This window comes from Salarias fasciatus, chromosome 15 (assembly GCF_902148845.1).
Source record: "Salarias fasciatus chromosome 15, fSalaFa1.1, whole genome shotgun sequence".
NCBI classification, from domain to species: Eukaryota; Metazoa; Chordata; class Actinopteri; order Blenniiformes; family Blenniidae; genus Salarias; species Salarias fasciatus.
This window is the reverse complement of record NC_043759.1, coordinates 24,467,258-24,487,704: the sequence shown is the minus strand read 5'-3', so window position 1 is coordinate 24,487,704 and position 20,447 is coordinate 24,467,258. Positions and strand designations below refer to the sequence as shown.

Sequence of the window (20,447 nt, the reverse complement as noted above, 5' to 3'; positions counted from 1 at the left end):
AATCTTCCTCACGGCATTTTAGTCTCTTTTTACACTCGTTGAAGTGGAGCAGACGGCTGCTGGTACGGGCTCTGTCGGGCCGAACGGGTTAAATGACTTCCATGATGAACAAGTCCATTCTGGCTGCAGTTTAACACTGACATGTGAGTCAGCAGATCTACACACCTTTTCAACGTTAAAGAACACCGAACGTGCACTACTCTCTATGAATGAAACCGCGTATCACTGGTTGTTTTCACTCCAATATGGCGGCGGTCCTCCGGTTGCCAACTCCCGGGTCACGTGGCTGCAAATACTCTGTCCTGCGTGGGCGAGTCTACAAACACCTCGCTCACTGAGCCAACATGGCGGCTCGGACGCAATCTTTTAATACCAGAACAGTTCATCGAAAAGAAAACATTGAGTGCTGCTGTTGTGTTTGACTGAGCCTGAAGACATGTGAGCTACATGTGAGCTAAAAACGTTTATCAGTGTCTTCGGGTGGAATTCTACCCAACTGACTCATGAGGTGAAAGAGTTTAATGTCTTCCTATTAGTCTGCAGTTAGTTTCATTTTGTCTCATAGCACAGCAGAAACGACTTCCCTTCGAGGAATATCGGAGTGTCTCTGGGCTACAAGCATGGAACTGTCAACTTGGATCACATCCCAAATGTCTTTGAGACTCATTTTTTTTCCTGCATTTTCTTCTGCTTGACTTTCCTCGACTCCGTCTGTGGTCACATCAGCGTTCATCGGCACTTAATGAGGAATCTGACATCCGGCAAATTATCCAGGAGGCTGATCTGAAGAGACGAGGGTTTAACACGCAGCCGAGCGCCGTGGATTTCTTTAAAGTGAATCACAGACCTTCAGATGGGAAAAAAAAGTAAAAAAAATCTGTGACATTAATGTCTTACTTGGAAGAAAACAGAAATTACGCTGAAAGAAACCATTTTCATTCAGGCCATGGAATGCAAAATCTGAGTGGATTAAGTTCATTTTCTCCTTTTTAGAGTGGTATTGTTTTTTTAAATTCTACAGCGTAACGGTGTAGGAAACATGTTGACCTACTTTAATTATCACATCCTAAGAAACACCTCCGTTCCTGATCCCGCTAATTCTCCATAAGCAGCTCACCTACTCGTCACGATGCAGCGCTGTGAGCAGACATTAGCATGAGCCTCCTCGTATGGCAGCAACACAACAGCGAAAACAACGCTGGAGCGTCTCCAGCAGCCTCAGGTCTTCATCTTCGGCTATACTGTGGTGTGAGTTCTTTCTGGATCATGTCTCCTCCAGAACGTTTGTCCAAAGAACATGTTGGAAACGTCTCGTAGCGTTTCGACAGTGACACTCGCCGCTACTGAAAATGCAACTTTTTGAAAACCGCTTCCAAGGAAGAACTTTTCCGTGACTCTGTCGTCATGGAAACGGGAGAAAAACTCAACATTCTGGAAGCGCTCGGGCTCTGTCCTGATCGGACGGCAGAAACGCCTTTTCTGCCATTTCTGTCCTCTGCACACGTGTGTGTTTGTGTGTGTCCAGTTCTCTGTCCTTCCAGCTTTTTGTTGAGCTCATTTTTTTCACTCCGGAAACAGAAGAGGTTCTTTCCTAAAACCTATTTTTAAGCTCAGAAGAAAACTTCCTCACTAAAACAGTGTTGTTGAGCTGCAGCTGCAGATTTAAGATTTGCTGTTATCTCGAGTCGACTTGCTGCTCCTGCAGTGGACGCCGGTTCAAGTCCCACTGATCCTCAACCCTCGGGCAGATCTCTGCAGGTTTCATATCCACGGACGGCTGCTGCTGCTCCGAGGCCACACTCTGCTCTCTGTCACACGTTTCAGGCTGTATTGTTTTGGATATTGCAAATCTTGTTACACTATTTTTCCATTTTCTCCATGTTCTTATTTTGTAATATGTTTTGGGAGATGCATTCCCTCTTCTCTGTTCTCTTTTCTATCTCGGGTGAGGCATGACCGCACCGTAGGAGACCGGATTTCATTTCCACTGCGTGTCTTGTGCTGCAGAGTCGACAGTGAAGCTCATTGTGAGTGTGAGCTGCTGCAGTGTGTGCCGACCGGTGACATCTTCCTGGCGCTGAAACCCAGACGTGATTGGTCACTGCGATGCCGCTCGGGGCACGGCGCTCCGGCACGCGGCTCTTCAGCCGTGGAAACATTTTCCATGGAGCTCCTGGCACACACTTCCTGCACTGATATTAATGCCAGAGGAGACGCGCAGCGCTGCAGTAATTGAGTCCGCTGAGCTTTGGTGACGGTTTGAACACACTCTGACCACGCTGTGTGTCGTTCTGGGAGCTGCCGCTATACAGGATGAATGCCTCTTTATGGTACACGCTCTCTGACCCATAGAAAAAGAACATTTAGTTGATGTTGGAAAATCCAGGATGAAGATATTTCCTCAGAATAAAATCCTCCAATTAACTATTTCAGTTCCGTGAGCTCTTTGGTCCGTGCAGTTATGTTGCTTATTGGAAGTAAAAGCATTTAGATGATTTGAAGATGCATAATATCTCTGTGAATTTACCTTGCAAACGGTTTAAAATTTCAAAGAAAGCATCTTCTTCTCTCTTAGTGCTCCAGCGAGGGTCAGGGTATCCCGTCCCAGTGCATTGAGCCGACCAGGTGAACCAGATTTTTCCATTGCTGGCGATCTTGTGTCAGCTGCTCTGCATCCTCCACAGCAGCTCCGTGTTGTTGGAGGTCGCCCGCAACGACGTCGAGCCATCGGGTCTGGGGCTTCCCTCGTGGTCGCCTCCAGCCTGCAGCCTTTGGGTTAAACTGGAGAATGGCTCGTGTCGGATGTTCTGGGGGTAAACGAAGGACATGGACATTCTTTGATGTTGATATTGAATCGTTTTTCCAACGTTTTGAATCAACCTGCCAGTCAGTGTTAGACAGTGTGGCTCCTCTTAAACTGAGACGACCAAAACCTAAAACTGAGCCTTGGCTAAATGAGTCCACTCGTGCCATCAGACGTGAGTGTAGGAGAGCTGAGCACAGGTGGAAAAAGGATAGGCTACAAGTGTCTCTTGAAATTTTACAGAAATGTCTGCAAAGGTATCAGAAATGTGTAAAAGCAGCTAAAGCTGAATATTTTGCTGATATTGTGACAGCCAATAGGCAAAATCCACGAGTTCTTTTTAATATGGTGAACACAGCTCTGAATGTTCCTCAGTCGGATGGCCTGGAAGCCTCACCTGAAGGTCTGTGAGAATTTCCTGAACTTTTTTGTGAATAAGATTGTGTCTACTAGCGCCCTTATCAGCCCTCCAGCTGTCAGTTCACCTGTTTCTGCCTCTTGCTCAGCTCTGTTCCATAAGTTTGAGCCAGTAACACTCTCTTGTTTGGAAAAACTGGTCAGTGAAATGAAGCCTGCTGGTTCTCCTAATGATCCTACTCCTCCACGTCTGTTCAAAGAAGTTTTTCCTTCTATTGCAACTTTTGTTTTACATTATGTTAATGGAAGCTTGGCAAGTGGAGTGGTCAACAAAAGTTTGAAACATGCTGTTGTTCAGCCATTGTTAAAAAAAAGTCTGGCCTTGATCCAAAAGATCCTGCAAACTCGCGTCCGATTTCCAAACTTCCGTTTCTGTCTAAAATCTCGGAAAAATGTTTTTAATCAGTTGAAAGCTTTTATAGATGAGCAACAGATCCCAGAGGTTTTTCAGTCGATTTTTAAAAATCTCCACAGTACTGAGACAGCTCTGTTGAGAGTTTTTAATGACATTTTTATGTTTGCTGACTCTGGCCATATGGTTCCTTTAGTTTTATTGGACTTGACTGCAGCGTTCAACACAGTGGATCATGAAATCCTCCTGTCCCGCCTTGAAAATCTGGTTGGGATTCAGGGAGCCACTTTAGGATGGTTTCGCTCCTACTTGAAAGACAGAAGTTTTTGTGTCAAAATTGGTGATTGTGTGTCCTCAGCGGCGTGCCACAGGGGTCAATCCTTGGGCCACTTCTTTTTTCTTTATATCTGCTTCCTCTGGGATCTGTTCTACGGAGGTTTCATGTGTCCTTCCATCTTTACGCCGATGACTGTCAAATCTATGTACCTCTGAAGTGTGAAGATTCATTCAGTGCTGCTCAACTTTTGGAGTGCATTAATTAAGGACTGGATGTCAGAAATTTTTTTGTGTCTCAATGATAGCAAAACTGAGGTTCTTCTGGTTGGTCCTAGCAAGGCCAGCAGTAAACCAGTTAACTTGGGGCCTTTGACTCAGTTTGTTAAACCCACTGTTACCAACCTTGGTGTTAAAATGGACCGTGAACTCAACCTTGGTAAGCAAATTAGTGCTGTTGTGAAATCAAGTTTTTTTTCATTTGAGACAACTCACTAAGGTAAAGTCTTTCCTCTCAAGACACAATTTTGAATGTTGATTCATGCTTTTGTTTCAACTTGGCTGGACTATTGTAACGCTCTTTACGCCGGCATTGAGGAGAGTTTACTCAAGCGTCTGCAGCTCGTCCAAAATGCAGCAGCGCGCCTTTTAACTGGCGCACGAAAATACGACCACATATCGCCAGTGTTGCCGTCTCCTCATTTGCTACCTGTCCGCTACTGGATTGATTTTAAAGTTTTTTTTATTTGTTTTCAAATCTTTAAATGGTCTTTCCCCACCATATTTGTCTGAACTGTTGGTGCCTTATGTGCCGGGACGTTGCCTTAGATCAGCAAACAAGGCTCTACTCGCGGTTCCTGACACAAATCTCAAACGCAGGGGTTACCGAGCGTTTTCTACCGCTGGTCCGAAACTGTGGAATGATTCACCTCTGCACAGAAAACAATCGGATTCTCTTCCTGTTTTTAAGTCCCGTCTTAAGACTCACTTATTTTCTTTGGCTTTTAACTAGTGTGAGACTGTATTTCACTGAAAAGTTGTCAGTGTTGTCTTATTAATATTTTCATGTCTATTTCTATTGTTTTTACTTTGTGTTTGTACAGCACTTTGGTCAACACTGTTGTTTTTAGTAGTGCTTTATAAATAAACTGGATTGGATTGGATTGGACATGGCCAAGCCAGCTGGTGCGGCGTTGTGCGACCAAGGAAGATGCTCGGGGCTGGCCTGTGCAGGCTCTAAGCACTTCATTGGAGATTCGCTGGGGCCACCTGATGTTTTCCACGGTTCTCATGGAGAGGGCATGGAGCCCTGCTATCAAAGCCATCGATTCTTGCGGCCAGAGTGTCGTTCAGGGGCCACGTTTCTGAGCCATAAAGCAGGATGGAGAGTACGGCTAATTTGTAAATCCAGAGCTTCGTCTTGCATGAGATGGTCTGGTACCAGAGTGGTTTCCAGAGGGACTGCAGAGCAGATGCTGCCAGGGCTCGTCTGCAATCAATCTCTGGTTTTAGGTCCCCGCTGTCTGTCACCATGGACCCCAGATACACAAAGTTCTTGACAGGCTCTACGATGTCGCTCCCAATTTGCATGGCAGGTGGATCTGGTCCATCACTGACATGCATGAACTTGGTTTTAGTCCAGCTCACTTGGAGGCCAAGCTGTGCTGCCTCCTCACTGTAAATGCCCAGAGCGTCTCTCAGCTGACTGTAGGTTGTGCTGAGCAGGATGGTATCATCAGCGTATTCCAGGTCAGTCAGGTGGTAGTTGCCGAAGGAGACTCCGGGGACGCGCTCGCAGACCTTGGACATCAGATGGTCGATGATGGAGCCACACAGCCCTGGCGAACACCACTGGAGATGGGAAACCAGCTGGATTCAATGCCGTTAATACGGACACAGCTCTCTGCGTTGCTGTAGAGCAGCTTGAACAGAGCAATATCTTGGGTGGTGCTCCGAGGGTTTGGAGGATGTTCCACAGCGAGGAGTGGCAGACGGTGTCAAAGGCGGCCTTCAGATCAATGAGTCCGATATACAGATGGCGGTCTTTATGGAAAAGAAAGCATTGATTTCAAAAATAATTTTCTTCAGACCAAAACTCAAAGCAGTGTCTTAACTCAAAGAGAAATGACACTTTTAAGAAAAAAACATTTCCTTCTCGGTTTTGTTTCTTAGTCTACGTTGCTGCTTAAGTTTCATGAAAGTTTGCACTCTGGTGTGGTTTGTTTGCGTTGACGCTGGTATTCCCAGCAGTGCAGTGGAAGAGGAACTCATCAGCAGCTCCCAGAAGCTTATTTACAGTCTGCATCCGGAGATAAAACTCTTACAGCCTCCTCAATAATGCATTGATATGTGTCTCAGTAATCCTCCAGGCACAGCGGCTCTCATGGGATATTCAGTCAGGCTCGTATTGGGAAAGAACACCAAATTAAAACTCGCTCCCAATTGAAGGTGTGCACGTTCCAAGGTGTCTCCAGCACTGCTGGGTGTTTGAGAGTGTGTTTGTTTTCATTGGGCTGAGATTGGGTCTAAACAGCCGCTGGACTTACCGGCGCTAAAACGTACTTTAACCTTGAAATAAGTGAGAAAAAAAAATCTGCCAATAGAACAAAGGAAATTTGTCTTGGAAAGAACAAAAACCCATCTATCTTCATGAAATCTTACTATTTATTTTAATTTATGTTAAATCACGTGGGGTGAGACATTTTGACTAAAACAGGAGAAATAAACATTTGAGTGTGTGATTTCTTTATGTTCCATTAATCTAAAACAGAGGTGTTCAACACATTTTAATGCAGCCTGATTTCATCTTCATTGGACCAGACAGGTAAAATAATCCCACAATAACCTCTGAATTCAAACTTTCAAGTTTTTCTTTGTTGTGGCGAGTAGACGTGGTGGAAATGTCTATACGAGGGGGTACCGGAAAGTTCCCGGACTGTGTTTATAAAATTAAAACAAGAATGATTTCAGATTTCTGGTTGTTAAATCTCGCTAGAGCATGTTCGTGTGCAGATCTCTGCAAAGTATCGTCTCACAAAGTTACACAGGGAAAGCACAAACAGCGCTAACGTCAACACAGCGGGACCGCTTCTTCGGAAAAGCACAAAACGGCGGAACACATCACTAAACGTGATCAGCGGCAAGCATCAGATTTTTTTTTTCTGCTGGGAAAAACAGCGTCAGAAACACTCACCACGGTCCAGGAGGCGTATAAAGATGGTGCCCTGGGGAGAACGCAGGTTTTTGAGTGGTATGGATGCTTTAAAAGGGGCGAAATGTCCGCTGAAGACCAGCCCCGCTGAAGACCAGCCCCGCTCCGGACGACCCGCATCCTCAGGCACGCAGGAAAAGATCCGTGAGGATCTTTTTTTTCTGGAAGCCGAACACAGCGAGTCTGTGCCGCCTGGGCAGTCTGTTAACCAGGACCACTACATCCAAGTCCTGAGGCGGCTCCGAGAAGCAGTGAGGCAGAAGCGTCCGGAGCTTTGGCGGGATGGCGAGTGGTGGCTGCACCACGATAACGCGCCGGCGCACCGGGCCCTGCGCGTAATGCAGTTCCTGGAGAAAAACGGGATGACCCTGCTGCCTCATCCGCCCTATTCGCCGGACTTAGCCCCCTGTGACTCTTTTCTCTTCCAAAGAATGAAGAAAGAGCTGAAGGGGCGGAGATTTGAGGACGTCGAGGAGGTTAAACAAAAATCGAAAGACGCACTGAATGGGATCAATACGCACGAGTTTTCAAACGCCTTTGAAAGCTGGAAAACACGGAAGCAACGGTGTATTCAAACCAGCGGGGATTACTTTAAAGGCCACAGCTTTGAAAAATTGTTACAATTAAACACATTAAAAGTTTTTAACCAGTGTCCCGTTTTTTTCCGGTCCTCCCTCGTATTTTCACAAAAAAAACATACAAACAATTCCTCCTGAAAATGACTCTAATCTCAACAGGAAGCCAGTGAAATGTCCACAAAACTCTTTCAATATGCTTGATTTTGGTTTACAATGTACATGGCAGTTTTGGTGGACTGGAGCCTCTTGCGGGCCGCAGGATTCCAAACCCTGGTCCTGGAGGGTTTGGCACCCTGCATCCAGGAGAGCCCTGAAGTCCCTGCTGGACTAAATCCTCATTTCTTCTAAGCAGCTCTTCTTTTTCATCCACTCAGTTTTTCTTCCTGCCCTCATTCTCCTACATGTCCTTCACCTCCACTGGGATGAAGCTTCCAGTCAATAGTCCCTAACAACTGAATATATGGCGACAAATCAGCTAAAGGCGTGTTTATAACATCAAAGTTGGAGGCTGTAGAAGAGATCGTGATAATGTGGCTCTAGAGAAGGAGCAGAGGCAGCAGGGCGTCGATAAGTTGAAGGACTGAGAACTCTTTCTTCTGGTGTTACCGATGAGGTTGAATTGACGATTTCATGGTCAATGTCTCAGTGTTCAACACATTGGACGATATTCCCATTCAGAAGTCACACAGTGAGGCTGTGAGTGCAGCTTTCTCTCGCTCTGCTGTTCTGCTTCTGAGCAGAGAACTGAAGGAGAGAAGAGAGGGCAGACACACACTGTGGGATTCAAACCATGGCTCGGGTCAGGAGGAGGGATTTACACACTTCAGGAGGTGGAGATCCACTCAGGAGTGACACAACGCAATTAGAATCCAAGCAGAGGCTTCGGGAAGGATATAAAATGATTCCTGGGCTTCATGTTTGATGATCATTGAGTGGAATGAATGAAAAAACTTCTGTTCAGCCTGAAAGAAAAACTTCTCTCTGGAATCTACTGGCTGTAATGATCATAACAACAAAAAACCTTGAGGAAGGAGAGAAAAGGTGAATTTTTAATGCAGTTTGGGATGGATAAATGCACCATACATTATTTAGGACCTCAGCCTCAGATCTACGGCTACAGCTCCTGTATTCGGCACCATTAGCATGTTGGCTAGCACGCTAGCTCCATTAGTGACTCATCATCTGCAGCTAGGAACAAATTAACATTTAAGACCACATAAACACACACAAAAGTATTGAAAAAATGTGAACGATGCTCATTCCTGTTCCCAGGGATGCTCCGATCCTCATACCAGCATCGGGGTGCTCATAAAAGATCTTCGACACAACCCAGTGAGTATTACGTTAGAAAAAGTGTCAGCAGTGTGAAGATTCTTGAACCGCTGGAGTCTGTGGCGAGTTCGGTCCTCCGTCCACGGTTACAGATCGGTGTGGACGGACGCGACACACTCTGCATACCGCAGGTGTTTCAGAGCAACACACAGCCTTCCAATACTGTTTGCGTTCTGAGCGTAATTTAGGCTTAATGGCGTTTAATAAGTTCTGCTGTCAGCAAATAGATAAAAGTTAGAACTCATCCTTTAAAAAAAGTGTTTTCGCTGCAGCTGTAAATATTTCATCAACCTGTAGGGAGCGGAGAGCGGCAGGCTGGAGGCTATTAGTCTTTTTACATTTTAAATGCATCTATTTGAAAAAGAAAACCATAAGCTAAAAGTGGAGAAATAAAAAGTTTCTTGTTCAGATTCTGCTCATCTTTATTTTTTATTCCTCATGACTTTCACTTCGAGAAGTTTTCTACCTACAAACTGTGAACAGTGAAGTTGAACTGACGTCCTTCGAAGCCTGTATTGTGTTGCCGTTGAATGAAGACGGTGAGTTTGTGAGCAACGTGACGCCAGTGCATTGATCAATATGTGAGTTTAACTAACAGTAACAGGCCTGAAGGAGAACCAGAGAACCACACGGCTTTGAAAGGACTTTCAAACGAATCATCTTTAAGCCAAGGAAAATAAAATGCCCACATTCAGGGTGCCAGATTCTGGCTTCTCTATGCAAAAAATATTTACTCTTTATCTCTGTCTTTATCTGTTTTGAGCTGAAATCCCTGACTCCGACTCATCGCCGATTCACTGGTGATCCCAGCCACCTGCAGCCTTGAGGTTTGGTTCCAATCCCAGCAGACACGCTGCATATATTCATGTCGGACTTCAGGGGGTCGCATTATCATAGCGGCTGTATTTTAAATGCACATTTGGGTGGAGCTGAGACCAAGGGGTTTGACTCCAGTTGAATGCTAACATTATTTTAGAGCTATTTTCCATGTTTGACTGGCAGTGATGTGTGGGTGATGGTTGCACTTCCGCTTCACACTGCCCCCTGCTGGCTGCAGGTTTGGTACCAATCCCAGCCGACGGCGAGCGAAGGCAGCAGGCAGTCAGTCCATCCAGTCCAGGACCCGCTCAGTCCAGTGTTTTCAAGGGAAAATGCAAAACTTCATGCGGTCTCAGGTGTTAGTTTTTAATCGACAGCGGTGTTTGGAGTCACTGAAAACAGCTCCCAAGGTGGAACTTTTAAAAAAACACTCTGACTCAGACTCCATCTCTGTAGAGACAGTGCACGCCCAACACGGACGTACAAATGGCTCTTCTGTCCCAGGAAACACCAGGCTTGACATCTACTGGTTGCTTTAAAAACAAATGGAATAACCTGAAATCATAAGCAGAATTAAATTTGAACCTCCATATCTGTAGCCTTCAGGCCTGTTGTTACTGCTGAAAACTCCAATTAAATATCTAGAATTCCGCCGCCCGGTGTGGCTTCGGCGTGCTGCACAGCAGCTGAAACGTGTCCTGCTTCCAGTAATAAAGCCTGGAAGATAAAGGCTCCTCACACTTCAGCTCCTCCGTACATCAAAGAAGAAAACGCTACTTTTCTCCACATCATTTGCTGAATTAAACATGATTCCGCCTCTTCGGCGTGTCGTGTTGAGTATCCGGCGACATGAGTCAGGATGTTCAGTGACGTGAAAGCGGCTGCTTCTGGCTTCACGTGTTGCACCAAACCGACGCCCTGCCCGGCCGTCATGGTTCCTGCTGCTCCGGTGTGAGGAGGAGTTCTTAATGCCACTTACTGCAATCATTCAGGAGCAGGAAATAATGGATGGTTTAGCTCTTAGTGGCATGACGCTCAGTAATACAACACAGCAGTAATGCGAAGCCGCTCTGTGACGTTGTTTCAAAGGTGGAATGGCTCCGTTTATTTTTATATTCATAAAGAACAGTGTGCAGGCAGCACATTAAGGTAAAAGGGTTTCTCTGGGTTGACATATTCCGCAGAGAATTATTATCGTGCTGCCGGCAGCTTCCTGGCAGCCGCCCGTGGCTTCACGGCCCTCGGTAGCACCGTGTGCATCTCGCTCTAATTAGCCCCTTGTTAGTTTCAAGCACTCATCAGGAGCACAAATAAAGTGCTACCTAAAGGATATTCAAGTGTATTTTAGACATCTGACTCTGGAACGAAGTCACCACAGTTCCTATTTCACAGAAAAGGGTATTGTTGAAATGTTAAAATGAGTTTTAACCACAAATTGATGAAGATGCAGTGAAGTTGGACACTTGGATTTCAGGTGGTCCAGTTTGGAAAACCATAAGAAACATTCCATAACCTGGTACTTTTCCCTGTGAACACAGCATTATGAGTCAAGATGCATCATTTTAGATTCAGAAACAACCTAAAGACTTGAACAAAGGTTCTGATCTGGTTCAGAAAAGCAGCTTCCCCAGAAAGAACAATGTTATAACAAATAACAATAATACCTGAGCTTATACACGATGTGCTCCTGAACCAGGGTCCTGGTTCAGACTGATCCGTCCCTCCAGCCTGGTCCCTGGTCTCTATATCTGTCCTCTGAGAAGAGCAGCTTCTTCCTGGATCGTGATGTTTCCTCCGTTCGCTTGCTGGTCTGATTTTCTGCAGTTTAGTTAATGCTAATGTTAATTTTCCACTCCGTGACCTTAGCTTCCCTCAGTGGATTTTTCCACAACATGCTTTAACCCTCCGCAGACCTCCAGAGTCTCATTGCTTAAGTTCCCTTTACTGCATTATGAACACATGAAGCACAATTGGATCAGTTATCAATCAATATAAATCAATTCCTTCACATATTCCAGGTGACTGTCAACTCTAAATCCACCAAGTCCAGGAGAGGAAGGGTGAATGGGACTTTCCCAGAGTTTTGCGTTTTTGCTTGCTGGTGTGAAAGTGCTGTGTAAATCGGGGACTTGGTGTGAATGAATGTGTCTTCAGACTTCGTTGTGATGAAGGAAATCTGGAGGGATTTGCAGCGATTCCAGATCAAAACTGGAGGACTTCAGGGAACTAAAGTCCTGGGGCGTGGACTGAGACTGGAAACACACAGCTTGTTTGGCTTCCAGCCCGAACACCTCATGTGTCTCTCTTACATATTGCTGTTAGACAAACAAATGTGAAAATGCAACAGAAAATAACACATTACATGGTGTGTTCAGATGGTGCGCAGGCTTTCAGCAGCTTCTGGCACTCTGCTCGTGTTAATGCTTGAGATTTTCAACGAACCCAGCGATTCTAACTGCAGAGCAGAGCCGGTTTCTGCTCTACGGTCCATCCTGTGCTTCAGGAGCCCCGAGGGGGAAAACGAGCGGCGGCTGAAGTTGCTAAACTTACCACGGCAAGAAACATTTCATCCTGGACTTGGTTTTATTCATGGTTTTGAATTTTTTACAAACGGACTGAGAAGATTGTTTGTCTCCTCAGTCGTGTTGAGGATTGGAGGATTTACTGTTTTACTGAAAACTGCAGGAGAAATTCAACACAACAACACTCGGCTGACCTTTAGCTCTGAAATATGCCAGTGTTGTACACATTTTCTGCAGAGATACTCTTTGGAGAACATCTTGAAGGGCGAGATCAAGCAACTTGACCTTTCTCTGTGAAGTTCCCATTTGGTATTCCGTTTAATTCGAACCGTTTGACGCACGCGGCCAGGCCAGAGCAAGGCGCCCTGGGCCAGAGGCTGTGGGTCGTTATCAGGCTGCTGCAGCGCTCCTCCGTAACATATTCATTTGAATCAGGTGTATTGAAGCAGGGAAACTTCTGAAGGCTGCCTGGAAGCTCAGAACATGTTTGCCATTTTTCTCTGGTATAATTACCCCCCTGATTGAAAACACCTTAAAACACAGCGAAGACTTCTTTATCTTCATTCCTGCTCACGCTGCATGCGGTCCCGCTCCTGAAGGGAGGAGGACGGAGAGAGAGCAGGGAGAGGAAAGTCCTTCAAGGTGCACGGTGTCCTCCTCCTCCTGCATCTGATGGAGGAAACGTGTGGTGGAGGGTTGACTGCTTCCCATAATCCTCCTGGCAGCCTTCACCCCCGCTCTGCAGAGCTTTCCTCTCTCCAGCAGAGCAGCTGCCGTGGCGCAGGAGCAGAGGATATAGATATACATATATGTGAAGCCGGCGTTCTCAACAGCTTCTGTCATTTTCATGATTGGGTGAATATATAGACACACAAACACACACAGGACAAAAATCAAGCTCACCCCACAGCTGAAGACTCAAGACTGTCTTCATGGATTTCACCAACCTGGTGAACATTCCACCGAGCTGGATGCAGCGGTCCTTGAGTGCCCTGCCCCTGAGCCTGTCTGGCATCGGGTTTCAAACAAACCGCACCCACAGGAGCCTCCAGAACGCCGCAGCAGAAAGACGAACGCACAAAATACTGGGAGGAGTGTACGCTGAGTCAGTTAACCCAACGCAATGTGACCTGCATGCTGTCAAATTACAATGCGTAATATAATTCTATTTTGATTCGCTGGTTGTTGCTGCAGCCTTTCCCTTGTGATGGGTCACATCCTGTGTAACTTCCCCCATCAATACGTCTAACTGATGTTTCCATCCACTCCACTTCAGCACCAGCAAAACAAAATTTGTAAATTTGACCTGGTGGTTTCAAATATGGCTTCTCAATGCTTCTTCTTTTTTTTCTATCTTACAGGAATCATGTCTGCAACCGGGAACGGCTACGTCATTTATATGACCATCAAACGCAAGACCAAGTTAAAGCCTCCGGAGCTCATGACTGTTAATCTCGCCATCTTTGATTTTGGCATATCAGGTACAGTTAACCAGCACAACATGAGCACTGCTGATCTTTGGGAATCTGGTCCACTCAGTCAGGCATGACTCGATGAAGAAACGTTGTTGTTAACTTGTTCCTGTTGGTCACCACGACAGTCTACAGCTTTTTTACGGTATGAACATAAAGGGTTTGGTAAAAACACCCTCTTGTTGTTGATTATGCATTTCTGAGAGGGACTTAAAGGCTCTGCTGCTGAAGTCTTAGTGCCAGAAGTGGAGTGTAGACCAGGCCTCAGTGGGCTCAGTGGGACCGTATTAGACAGGTGGTCTGAATGCCACGACATATCCCTGGAAATCCTGCTGTGGGATTCTGCAGTTATCAGGATTTTACTGCTGTGAATTACTCTTTAATTACATACTGTCTGGTTGCTGTACGTTTGGCTGTATCTGGTTCTTGCTAACCAGGTTCGGAGTCTTTCTCCTGGACTGAACAGTGGAGCGATGGGTCCATCAGGCTTTTGTCCTTTCTGGAATTTAGCGTTAAATTTTTGGTGAAGGGAGTTATCATTTGCTTTTTTTTTTTTCATGAGATAATTTAGATTTTCCACGGTTCTGCTATACACAGAAAAAACGTTTTCAAATAAGTGAGCAAGTAATTGACCTTTTTTAAGAAACCAAGCAGCAAGGCTGGAGGAATGCGGCAGCAATTCAGTTAAACCAGCCCATTAGTCTCTCTACTATAGTCACATAAATGAGGAATTAACCAGGGTTAAGTCGAGGGAAATCTTGCCTTGAGCCAAATAGCAAGGCATTCCCAGTTATCAGTGGAGCGGCTTCCTGCTTGTCATCCTCTACACTGAGACGGCCTTTGTTCCCGGTAGATTAATAGATTTGTTTTCACTCGGGGTGACCCCGCTGGTCGCAAAAGGCAGAATTCCTGTAGCTCACAGATACATCTGCCTGCGATCAAGGGACATTTTTGGCATTGTTGCAGCTTTTCAGTGAGAAATAGTTGAAGACGTCCAGAACCTGAAGGTCACATTTGACGCACTCAGTTTTTCAACATCTTTGTGCAATAATCATGCACCAGTTTGAGAAGTTTCCTGTCTTCCCTTGTTGTTTTGTTTGTTGAATATGCACATGAATTATGTGAATACACCTTTTTTTTAATTGTGCAAAGATGGATAAAGTGGGCGTGTCTATTTATATATTTCAACTAACACTGATTAACTGGCCAGTCCATTGAGGGACAAATGCAAAGAGAGCCGAAGTCGACACAAAGCAAACTAAACTAATCTAACTTGTTCTTACTTCCCCTTTGGGAAATTCCTTCTTTCTTTTTTTTCCCCTCCTCACACAAAGACGGATCCTATTTGTAGGATGCAGCGGCACTCCGGGGACTTGCTCAGGGACTCACAGTGGTGACATGTCATCTGCGGGATTTTAACCTGCAAACTCCCGATCCGGAGTCCGCCTCTGTGTGAGCCGTGGCCGTGGCCGCCTCTGAGGACAGCTTAGTGTGATTGGATTGTTGGAGGACGGCGGAGTCCTTGAAGGAAACATGCAGGTGTGAGGAAGGTTACAAAGGGGGGGTTGCTTGGACTTTAGAGTGCTTCATTATAACCCAGAGCCTCCCAGCGTCAACATTACTCAGAGTCCAGCAAGAGCTAATTTCTGACACTGCTGTACAGACTCCTTCATATCACAGATGAACAAACGTAGAATATCCTTTATACCGATATATCTCCCAGCCCGGCGATCATCTCACAGCAAATCACTTGAAGGACAAAAAAAAACATCTGTAGCTGACAGTGAATGCAGCACATGTGTGACTTTGACTTTCCGTCCTTTCTTCGCCGGCGCTGTCAGACGACCTGGCAGCACTTCTGCCACAGCAGATGATCCACATTCCCCTCCCAGCAGCCCGGGGGCGGACATCTGTCAGTCCGGCTTATTAAAGTCCAGCTATGTGCTCCTGAACAGACACAAGACCGCTCGAAGGCTTTAGATCGTCCTGAGAAGACCGAAATGACTCCTTTTGTGCTCAGATTTTTTTTTTCCCATCATGCCTTGATAAGTGATCTCTCAGGTCAGATCTGCCGAACTCATTGTAGCTATCAGAGGAGGAACGATGCTGAAGTACCTGAAAAAAGCAGCAGCGTAAGAGCAAAGGGTGCCTGTTCAGCTACAGATTGTGGTTCCTTCATTCAGCTGGAGGAATGTGGCAGCAGATGATTTCACATCCTTAACAAACAGCCATGACGTCCAACTTTACTCACTAAACACAGCGAGAGCCCGAGCCAATCATCAACACTGAAATTGCTTTGAATCTCCGAGGCACGGCCTTTTCCTTTACATGAAAGCTTTGATTTCCTCTCTCTCGTCGACCGATATCTTGAGCCCTTGCTCTCGGGTTTGCTGCAGTACAGTCGAGCCCCAATTACCGTTTCAATTTCCTGCCAAGTAACACACAAAAGACCGCGCTTTAAGACTCCCAAAATAGGAAAAAGAAAAGCGAAATCCCCTCTCCGTCACCCTCTGTGATCATAGCAAACAGTCTCTTTCATGTCGGACCGGAGCAAGCGGCTCCTCTGTCACTTTGATCCGATCGCTGCTTCCTGGTGGAATACGTCCAGGTGAGCGGCGCCGCGGCAGCGGCGCTCTCATCATGTCAGCAGGATTTCCCCCACCGCTGGCCAGAAATGTCACAGGAAACTATTTTTGCCTCCCACAGTGTTTATAGACAGACTGACATTAAAGAGAAGGGTTTTTTTTTTTTTTTTTTTTTTTTTCCCCAGGCAGGCAACAATGTGTGTTTTTTCTTTCTTTTTATTTATTTATTTACTTTTTTTTTCTTTTTTTTTTTTTGAGCAGCTGACTTGGAAAACGACAGTGTGAGAAATGACCTTGACATCTTCACACAACACTTTTCTTTTCAGTCCTCGCCTTACCAAGCACTGCTGTTGTGGTCAAGACTACCTAAGCTGAGACCAGACCAGACCATCACAAGACCAAGACTTTGTTAGACTGACACCAGCGGCCTGTTGCACAAAACCAAGATCAGGGATTGAGCTGGGATATCTTGGTTATCCTGGATGAACTAATCCATAATCCAGTTGCACAACAGTTCGCTACAGCTCCCTTCACGTTGCTTCCACATCCAGCCAGACCCGCTGTCAGGATTGAAATATTCTGATCAGTAATTCTGTCATTTTAGATTCATTCTGATCCTAGATTATTTGCAATCATTAGATAAGAATTATATAGGCTATATATAAATGCACATATAAGATTGTTCCATGTATTGATTGTTCCATATCTGACCTATTGTGTTGAAATATGGGGAAGTGCCTGTAAAACTTATATTGAACCACTTTTTGTTATACAGAAACGAGCCATTCGTGTGGTAAATGGAAGTGGATACAGGGATCACACAAATCCAATATTTAAACAATTGAAATCTTTAAAACTTAATGAATTGGTGGAACTCAACCTCCTTAAAACTATGTATAAAGCTCAACAAAAAATATTACCAGATAACTTGCAAAACAGATTTAAAAAGAGAGAAAGTCAATATGAATTACGAGGAACCGAAATCTTTTCATTATCAGAGTCAAGAACCAAACCTAAAGAAAGATGTATCACAATCCAAGGAGTCAGTTTATGGAACAATCTTGACTGTAAAATTAAAATGTCTCAGTCCATTTATAGTTTCAAGAAATGTTTAAAAGAACAATTATTAAAAAGATATGATGCTACTGTATAATAAGAAATTATTATCTTTTGATTTTGTAAATATCTTCTTGTGAAATGGTTATGTTTATAATCAACTCTTGATGTAAACTATTGTTTTGTCAATTATTTTGTGTTGGTAGGGGCAGACACGATAAGTTTTACTTCTTTCTGCTCCTTTTCATTTTTTTTTCAAAGAATGAAATAAATAAACAATGAATGAATGAATGAAGTTGAAATGAAAAAAATAAATAAATCAAAGACTGTCATGACGTTCCTTAATTGAATAATAATAGATTAGAGTGGACAAACTGCAGTTCCTTTAATTGAAGTTATGCAGCCACATCCCGATGGGCTACAAAAGGGTCTGTTGTTCTGGGTCCAGGGTGCTGCGATAGAAACAGCACCTCCAAGAAACATGATTTAAAAAAAAAGACACTGGTTTCTTTTTAATTTTTTTTTTTTTTATGTGTGAATATTATAAGTTGCGACCACTAGACTGACCAGAGTGTCCCAAGACCAAGGCTTTACTGGACAGAGACTGAGTCAAGACCAAGACCAGAGCTTGCCGCCCAGCTGAGGCCAAACTGTCGATCCAGCGTGGAAACGTGAAAGTACATAGTGTTGCTGAAAGACTTCTGTTTTTTACTCTTCTCTGTGGTTTGCAGTCACAAAGATTGCAGAGAATCTTTTCGCCGGAGACTTTCAAAGTGGCCTGACTAAAAGATGACAGTGTTTAAGAGCATCCTCCACCCTGAGGCGTTCAGAACCGTCAGACTAAATGTATGTGATTTCACACATTCTGTCAGGCTTGATGCTTCCGAAAATCAGTTCCTTCAGCTGCTTCATGCATCAGATTTTCAGAATCTCGGCTGCAGATCTCAGTGAGAGCTTCGTGGTCCAAAGCTTCGTTGGTGCTGTTCCAGCCTTGGTCTTATCGGTGCCTCAAACTTGTCTTTGAATTGTGAGCTAAGTCTTATATACTGTGATGTTTTAACATCACAGCAAGGGAGATGTTTTTAAAGGTTCCATATGATGCACGTTGGGCTGGATTTGGTGAAATGCACTTCAACGCAATTCACAAATACACGGATTAATTTTTGAGCGTCACTCTGAGTCGATGTGTTCCTGATTTTAGAGATACGACAGGTGAGAGAAAGCAGCCCTGCAGACTTTACAGTTTAATGAATCTAACCTTCACCAAGTAGTTTTAATGAATAATTATCCATGTTTCTCTTGCAGAACAAATGAGCCATACTGAACTCTGTGCTGAACTCTCTGCAGGTTCAGTCGGTGCACATCCTGTAATCAGTGCTTCACCATTCAGTGGAAACTGTCCTCTTCTGCCATGTGTCGGTATTTCAGTGTGATGATGTATAGCATAACTCTAAAGAGGAGATATTATGCATGCTGGCTGACAGTCAGGGGTGATGGATCAGAGCGATCACTCATAAAATGAGCTCATCAATCACTCCGAATTCCCACTTTAGAAGTTTAAACGGAAAATTCATGAAGAAATCTGCTGTCAAAAGAGGATCTCACACTTATTGAGTTGAGAGTTTTATCAACTAATGGAGAGACATCAATCATTTCAACAGGCCCTCAGAGGTATGAAGCATATCTGGCGGCGCAGGCAAAGACTCAAACGTTTCAGTGAAGCAGCAACAAACCAGGAGTTTGAGTCTGTCGAGCTACAAATGAGGTGCTATTAAACCATGAAGCTAATTTTCAGTAATAAAAGTCTTTTACAACTTTAGAAAATTAGATTTCAAATTGACTTTCCTTACAAGACCAAAACACTATTAACCTTCCCAAAGAGAAGGTTGAATGCAAATCGAGCTGTTTTCAGATCCGATAAACAGACCAAAGATCCAGAATGAAGAAAGGTAGGAAGCAAACTCTAAGCTGTAATCGATGCGTTAACTCAAACCTGGATCCATATTGAAGATAGCGAGTAGGGGTGTGGATCTCCATTACTGTGGCAATTAGATATGCATCTCGATGCCCTGCCAACGATACGATATAATTTGCGATACACTGAATCCCTGCCGATACGATACTTACGATTAATCCCTGTTTTCGATACGAAAACGATATGATTCACCCTCCATCCCAATTCTATCCGATACGATGTATGATACAGTCTGTTCCCGATACGATGCGATACACCTGTTTGCGATGCGATTTAATAAATCAGTTCAATCAAATGCAGTTCAATGTGAAGCAAAAAAATAAATCATATATTATCTATTAAGCAAACAAAAAAATAAGATGGCAATTCATTCAGTATGTTAAAATAGGCTTGGGTTTATTCCTTAGAAGCAGAAAATTGAACAAAAAATTGCTTATTGTCTGAACAAATGTGCAAAGAAAAATACCAACTTGACAGTGACATCTGCTGTAAACTGACCACTCTCACTGAGTGTCTTATGTGCAATGTCCATCCATATCCCTGTCACCCAAATAGTAATATGAACAATAATTATAATAACCTTTCACAATCACAACGCTTGTGCAAAGAAAAATGTAAACTATTATTTGGCTGCGACCTGCTGTCAACTGACCACTCTCACCGAGTGTCTTGTGTGCTATGTCCATCAGACAGACAAAAACTAAATGGGGAAAAAAGAAAAAAAGAAACTTCCAGTAAATGCAACTCCCACTATCAAGTGCCAGCCAACACATGACCTCCTGGGACTCTTTTACACTGGCACTGGCAGCCAAATCTGGGCCTTAGTGACCTTAAAATGTATCTAAATGGCTTATTTGCACATTTTTTTTTCAAGAAGATAAGTTGGTCAACGTGCTCGGAAGAAGCCTGCTGCGTGTTGTTGTAAGAATGTCTCCAGCCGTGCTAAAGACCCGCTCAGATGGGACACTGGTTGCAGGGATGCACAAGTAGCTCCTTGCCAACTTTGCCAGCAGTGGGAGATCTACTTGTTTTTTTCCACCACTTTAGCACAT

The 20,447-nt window shown here is 44.4% G+C and overlaps 1 protein-coding gene across 1 annotated transcript in view; it reads left to right on the top strand.

Moving 5' to 3' along the window:
• The window catches only part of opn5 (opsin 5), a 64,920-nt gene that overhangs the window by 24,123 nt on the left and 20,350 nt on the right, over positions 1–20,447 (top strand). Inside the window, exon 3 of the mRNA XM_030110292.1 lies at positions 13,669–13,788. Coding sequence (XP_029966152.1) covers positions 13,669–13,788 — 120 coding nt within the window. The remainder of the gene's footprint in view (positions 1–13,668; positions 13,789–20,447) is intronic.